Source organism: Corvus brachyrhynchos, unplaced genomic scaffold, assembly GCF_000691975.1.
Source record: "Corvus brachyrhynchos isolate BGI_N302 unplaced genomic scaffold, ASM69197v1 scaffold89, whole genome shotgun sequence".
Taxonomy (NCBI): Eukaryota; Metazoa; Chordata; class Aves; order Passeriformes; family Corvidae; genus Corvus; species Corvus brachyrhynchos.
The window spans coordinates 420,824-427,695 of record NW_008246063.1 but is presented as its reverse complement, the minus strand read 5'-3'; the positions used below and the strand labels follow the sequence as shown (position 1 = coordinate 427,695).

General features: G+C 55.1%; 1 protein-coding gene across 7 annotated transcripts in view; it reads left to right on the top strand.

Annotated features, from left to right (window-relative positions):
- The window catches only part of RHPN1 (rhophilin Rho GTPase binding protein 1), a 28,224-nt gene that overhangs the window by 17,675 nt on the left and 3,677 nt on the right, over window positions 1-6,872 (top strand). For all 7 annotated transcript variants that reach the window (XM_017746694.1, XM_017746699.1, XM_017746696.1 and 4 more), the window contains exons 6-12: window positions 423-547; window positions 915-1,081; window positions 1,540-1,727; window positions 1,858-2,014; window positions 4,065-4,184; window positions 5,999-6,193; window positions 6,433-6,509. In XM_017746694.1, coding sequence (XP_017602183.1) covers window positions 423-547; window positions 915-1,081; window positions 1,540-1,727; window positions 1,858-2,014; window positions 4,065-4,184; window positions 5,999-6,193; window positions 6,433-6,509 — 1,029 coding nt within the window. The remainder of the gene's footprint in view (window positions 1-422; window positions 548-914; window positions 1,082-1,539; window positions 1,728-1,857; window positions 2,015-4,064; window positions 4,185-5,998; window positions 6,194-6,432; window positions 6,510-6,872) is intronic.

Sequence of the window (6,872 nt, the reverse complement as noted above, 5' to 3'; positions counted from 1 at the left end):
CCTGAAAGCCCATCCAGTGCCACATCCATGGGCAGGGACACCTCGCACTGCCCCAGGGTGCTCCAAGCCCCATAACCTGGCTTTGAACACTCCCCTGGGACAGCCACAGCTTTTCTGGGAATTCCATTCCAGGGCCTCCCCACCCTCCCAGGGAAGAATTCCTTCCCAATATCCCATCCATCCCTGCCCTCTGGCAGTGGGAAGCCATTCCCTGTGTCCTGTCCCTCCATCCCTTGTCCCAAGTCCCTCTCCAGCTCTCCTGGAGTCCCTTTGGGCCCTGGAAGGGGCTCCAAGCTCTCCCTAGAGCCATCTCTTCTCCAGGTGAACACCCCCAGCTCTCCGTCACTCTTTGAGGGCTCTCAACCTGTGCCATGGAGCTTCCTTCTCTTTTCCCATCCGTGTCTCCTCTCCCATTCCCACAGGCCATGCGCACCCCGAGCCGCAACGAGGCCGGATTGGAGCTCCTGATGGAATATTACAACCAGCTCTACTTCCTTGACAGCCGGTTCTTCCCTCCCACCAAAACCTTGGGCATCTTCTTCCACTGGTGGGTGCAGCTTTCCCCATCGCACCTGGGTGGGGAGGGAGTCAGGATCCAAATTTCCACGATGGAATCGCTGCCAGTGCTGGTGGACACCGGGATCTGGGTTTGCTATTGCCTTGGGTGGGTTAATTTGGGGAGGGAGGGGGAAATACAAATCCCATGGGACGTACCACGATGGGAACGGTGCCTGCAAGCCCACCGGGAGCACGGAAAACCCTTCAGGCTCCTCGTGCATCCATGGGGATCATGGGGTGGTTTAGGTTGGAAAGGACTTTAGAGATCACCCAGTTCCGACCCCCTTTCCATGAACGAGGGCACTTTGGGGACCGTGACCAGGGGATGGGCAGCTGTTGGCTCTTCCCTTCTCCAGGTACGACTCCCTGACGGGGGTCCCATCCCACCAGAGGGCATTGGCCTTCGAGAAGGGAAGTGTCCTCTTCAACCTCGGAGCGCTGCACACCCAGATCGGAGCGCGGCAGGACCGCGCCTCCCTGCCCGGCCTCAACCAGGCCATCGATGCCTTCCAGAAGGCAGCTGGTACGTAGCTTCCCCTCTTCTCCTCTTCCCAAGAAGCTTTTCCCAAAGGTGGGAATAATCCACGGAGGTGCAGGAAGGGGTGGGAGCAGTCGTGGGAAGAGGCGCCTCCAAGGGATCACAAATGGAGCGCCGAGGTGGCTCCACGTTGGTTGTGTGGGTTGGGAAGAGGAGTTGGGATAATCCAACAGCCACCCAATGGGATGTCCCAGCTGAGGGGAGGAGAGACGCTGATCCATCTTCTCATGGAAAAAAGGGAGCCTGGACTGGGATCACCCAGGGCTTTGGAGAAGAAATTGGGCACAGGGATGGTTTAGATGGCAAGGGTTGGACCCAAGATCTTCGTACCCACCACTGATGGTGAGATGTTTGATGTTCCTGGAGGGAAACCTGCCTGATCCCAAAGTCTGACCCTCCTCCTCACAAGCGTGGTAACTTCCAGGAGCTTTTCCCTCCTCCAGGTGCCTTTAACTACTTGAAGGAAAACTTCTCCAACGCTCCCAGCCTTGACATGAGCGCCGCCTCCCTGACCATGCTGGTGAGGCTGATGGTGGCCCAGGTCCAGGAGTGTGTCTTTGAGAAGATGACCTTGCTGCGTGCCCAGAACGACTTCCTGTCCCGCCTACAGCTGGCTCAGGAGGCAGCAAGGGTGAGGATTTTGGGAAGGAAAGGATTTGGTGGGATTTTGTGGTCGGCACAACCTTCCAGGAGAGCACAACCTGCTGTCACCATCTCCTGGTGGACATCCCACATCCCATCCCCTTCTCCCAACTCTTCAGGTGGAAGATGTTTATTCTGTGGTGCACCAGACCATGAGCCAGCCCCACGTCAAGGATTACGTTCCCTTCTCCTGGACCACCATGGTCCATGTCAAGTCGGAGCATTTTAAAGCCCTCTCCCATTATTTCGCTGCCATCGCTCTCTGCGACTGCCCTGGTGAGTGTCCGGCAAGTGGAGGGAGCTTCTTGCTCATCCAAGTGCTGATTCCATGTGTTGCCTGGTTTTTCATGTGGGATTCCCAAAGAAAGAGGTGATGGGAGGTCAATGGATACAACACGTGAAGTTTTTGGAATGCTCTGAGCTGTGGGTCTTGGTTATGGACTCAGCGATTCATCCCCAAGGCAGATTTTCCCGTATTTCTGGTTTCCACAGGGAAAAATCCGAAGAAGGGGAGGGAAAAGCTGCTAGAGGGATGTCACCTGCTGTCCCCTTTGGGGCTGGGTGGGGAAATAGGGGTCACCTGCCTGCTGACCTCCTGCCAGTGTCCTCAGCCCAACATCCTTTGGGTCACCTTGTGTTGGGCCACCTGAGGGCTTCAAAAATCAAAAATCAATCCGAAAATCCCTTGGATTTGGTTCCCAGCCTCATGGATGGATGTCCTGGCAATCTCGGGGTGGTGGCAGCAGGGTACACATGGCTCCATGGAGTCACTTGGAGTGTGGCTTCAAGATGTGACCCTTGATCTCCATCTGTGCCACCACCGACACCCTGGGAGCAATTTTGGGATGGAGCAGAAGATCCGGGGGTGGGCAGCAGATGCTCCTGGTGGCCTTTGGGCTACCTGGTGACCTTCGGTGTCACATGGTGGGTGGCTGAGGAGCTTTTTGAGGGCTGGCTGCCAAAACTGGTGCTGTGGCAGTGACACCAGTGGCTGCCAGACTGTCCTCACACCCTCCCCCGCTCCGGAGCCTGCCCAAAATCTTCCTTGTGCCGTGTGGGCGTTGCAGAAGCTGGATTCAGCAAGGAGGTGGGAGAGACTGGGATAATGTGGAGCTAGAAGAGCTTAAAGATCCAAACAGGAGAGGATGATGATGGAGGTGGAATTCCATGGGGCTCCAAGGGGCAGGGCAAAGCTTTCCCTTAAATTTTTTGGTGTCCTTAGGCACTGAGGGAAGCAGAAATCTGCAGGAGATGCCTACTTTGAGAATTTTTTTGCCTGCTGTTGGGATCTCGCATTCCTACTCCCACCTCTCCCTTGTCAGAATAACAAATCTTTTGCTTCCATAACCAGCTGGGAATAAATTCCTTACGCTGCAGTTTCATCCCTCAAGGATGCTGACATGGCAGGAGCTGGCACGGGGAGAGCCAGCTCTGTAGCTGCCAGTTCCCAACCCTCTGGATCCCTGTGCTCACCAGGCTTTGGGATCCCCTGTTTGGAGCAACAAGGCTCCCTGGAATCCTCTGGGTTGTTTCTTATCCCACTCTGCATCCAGGGAAAGAAGCTTCTGTGCAACCTTGAGTGAGCCAAAGAGGATTAGGAACAATTTGGGCTGGGAAAAAGGGTTTAAAGAGCCCAGTGTGGGGTTTGGAGAGCCTGGGAGAGAGGTATCCATCTCTGGTTTTCCATGGAATGACTCCCAATTCCCATTTTCGTGAAATGACCATGGAATGACATGAATTGCACTGTGAGCTGGAGAAAAGGCTCCAGGGAGACCTCAGAGCCCCTTCCAGTGCTTAAAGGGGCTCCTGGAGAGCTGGAAAGGGACTTGGGACAAGGGATGGAGGGACAGGACACAGGGAATGGCTTCCCACTGCCCCATCCCTGGCAGTGTTCCAGCCAGGATCGATGGGGCTTGAAGCCAAGTGGAAGCGTCCCTGCCCATGGAAAGGGGTTGGAACCAGAGTGTCTTGAAGGCCCCATCCAACCCAAACCATTCCATGATTCCCTGAGTTCGTTGTCTCGTGTCTCCATGTCCGTGAGCTCCAGGTGGGGAATTCCCAGGGCTCTCTATTCCTGGTCCTGCTTCCAGATTGGAGCAAAGGAAGGAATGGAGGGCCTCAGCTTCAGATCCTGGTGCATCCGTGACTGGGATCATCCCTGTGCCCATCCATGATTCCCTGCAGGCTGTGGTTGGATGACAGGAAGGTGCTGCCAGGGCCACCTGAATGTGGATGTGGCTCCTGCTCCCCTTGTCCCCACTGCCACGGGAGGCAGGATAGCCCTGACCTCTCCCTAATCCCAGCTCCATCCCTTTGCTTCCCACAGCTCCCTCGGATGCTGAGCTGCCGGAGCAGGAGAAGGCTTTCCTGCAATTCCATGTCACCATGCCAGAGGGGCCGTCACTCAGTGTCCTGCTGCAGGATCCCGAGGAGAGGAGGAAGCTAGGTGAGCACAAATTTCTGGATCCCATCATGATTCCTACAAATGATGAGATTTTAGGGGGATCTCTCCGTGCAAAGAGGAATTTCTCAGGAGATTCCTTCTCCTGGGAAGCAGGAAAGCATCAGAATCCCCTTGAGGGTGTGAGGACCAACTCATGGTGTTTGTTCCAACCTGTCCATCCATGTTTGACAGGAAAAATTCCAGGTGTTCCGAGCCAGGTAGCATCACCCAACGCTACGGAGAAATCCGTAGGGACATGGAGATCCTGGAAGCTCCTTGGTTTGGGCTGACTTGGCTGGAAAACAAGACACAGCAGATGCTCAGGGGGTGGCTTTTTCAGCTGCAGCGAATTCTTGGGAGACAAGAACTTCTTCCCATGCGGAATTTCAGGTCCAGGGAAAGAACAGACGCTGCTTATTCAGCTGAAGTCTTGTTTTGGCAGCCCCTCCTCAACGGGGCTGCATCGAGAGCAAACTCAGCACTCGGAATTCGGGGTGTTGCCTCCCCCAGGAGCTCTTTTCCCTCCTTGCACACGTGTGGAAGGAGGCAGATCCCACCAGGAATGAGTTTGGCCTCAGCAAAGTCCTTCAGGATGCTTGGCAAGATTTCCCTGCTGGGAATGGGAAGTGGAAACCTCCAAATAAACCCCAAAATCCAAGTGTTCTATGGTGACACCACCCCACACCCTCAGCTGCGGTCACCTGGTTTGCACCAGCTTTTCCAGCTCTGCCTGATTTTCCTGGGGGAATGGGCTCTGTTCAACATTCCTGGTGAAAAATGGATATGCAGACACCAAGCTGAGCTTGGATTTGGTTTACAGGAAGGGAAAAGCCCGGAGAGGTTGTGGATCTCCATCCCTGGAAGTGTCCAAGACCAGGTCGGACAGGGCTTGGAGCAACCTGGGATAGTGAAAGGTGTCCCTTCCTGTAAGGTCTTTTCCAACCCAAACCATTCCATGATGATAATTGTTATTATTATTATTATTATCATTATTCGTCATGATATCACATTTTATGAATTCGATAAAAATTCTGGGGGGGGAGTCTCCTCTGTGTTTCCCATCCAACCCCAAAGCATTCCCTCAGTTGCAAGTTCCTCTGGCTGTGGGTCCCGGGAGTCTGGAGCAAACCTCCTCTCCCTGGATTCTGTTGCCACCGTGTGTCCTGAGCGTGAAATGCCACAGGCACACGTGTTTCCATGAGACACACGGAGAGAGCTTTTCTGGGAGTTCAGCCTTGGATACGGCTGCCTTGGTTGCAGTTTCCCACGGAGGAGATGCTTTGCATTGATATCCGTGGGTCACTGGAATTTCAGCTCCTCTTTCCCGACCGCTTCCATTTCCCAAGGGTGGGAACACATTGAAGGCAAGTGGAGAGGAGCAAAGAGCAGAGGATGGAGAGCAGGACCTGCAGGACAAGGAAAAGGCTTAGCCTAGAAAACAGGGATGTGTTGCACCTTCCCAAGGAGGACGGGGCTGGGTTGTTCTCCGTGTTCCCATTCCCGAGGGATCCGAGGCGATGGAGAGAAGTTAATTTGCTCAGGAGATTGAGGTTAAGCGTGAGGAGGGATGTCGGGGGTGGTTTTTCAGGAACATCTGCCAGCTCCAGCGCCAGGGGAGCGAAGTAGGTCACCCTTCAAGGTCCCTTCCCAGCCCTCCATCGGCTGGGACCGACCCCATTTAGAGCTGGGAACGTGACTGGGCTGTCCCTGAGTCACAGCAGGGTGGTGGCACCGCTCCTGAAATCCGTGGGCAGCCGAGCGGGAACGGCACCGGAGCTGCTGCTCCGTCGGGCTCAGCTCCCTCTGCTCCCTCACAGGCAAAGCTCACCTCAAAAAAGCCATCATGAAGCACGAGGAGGCCATGAGGATCCATGGATTGTGCAAGATCCTAAGGAAGATGGATATCCTGCAGGAGGTCCTGTCCTTTGCCCACAAACGCTCCCTGAGCAAATACTCCGAGATTGACCACGAGGAGGATTTCTTTGAGACGGGAGAAGCTCCGGACATCCATCGTGAGTGGGGGGTTTTTGGGATTGTGAGTGGGGAGGGGGTTTGTGGGTGGGAAGGCTTCACAGGGACTTCTGCTGTAGAGGGGGCTTGGACTGGGTGGTCTTTGAGTTCCAATCCAAACTATGCCAGGATTTTAGGTCCTGGCTCTTACGGGGTCACACTGTCCCTCTTTGGGATGGCAGCAGCTGCCTCAGCTGCCCGAGGTCACCTTCTGTCTGTGCTTTTCTCTCCCTCCCATCAGCCAAAACTCACCAGAAACCCGAAATCAAATCCCCCAACTTCTCCCAGGTGAAGGTGACCGACCTCTTCCACAGGCTGGTACGTACAGCTCCAGGAATGGGAATATCCCGAGGGAGCAGCCGTCTCCTCCTCCTCCCTTCCATGCTCTGCTTCCCTGGATCCCTTCCTCCCGCAGCCTCTTCTCCCTCTCTCCTGTGGTTTTCCAAGGAGGAGCAGCAGGAGGAGGGCTGGGATCTGTCTCTGTGACACCTAAAGGGTCACAAAGCTCCTCTGGTGACAGGGGAGCAGGCACAGGAATTTTGGGTGGGCTTTTCCCAAGGGACCCTTGGGAATCTGGTGGCAGGAGGTGCCAGGAAAATCCCCCTAGAGCTTTATCCCTGCCCTCTTTAGGTTTTTGGGGCCCTGGGAAGCAGGCATGGAGTTCAGGAGAGTGCTAGGTTC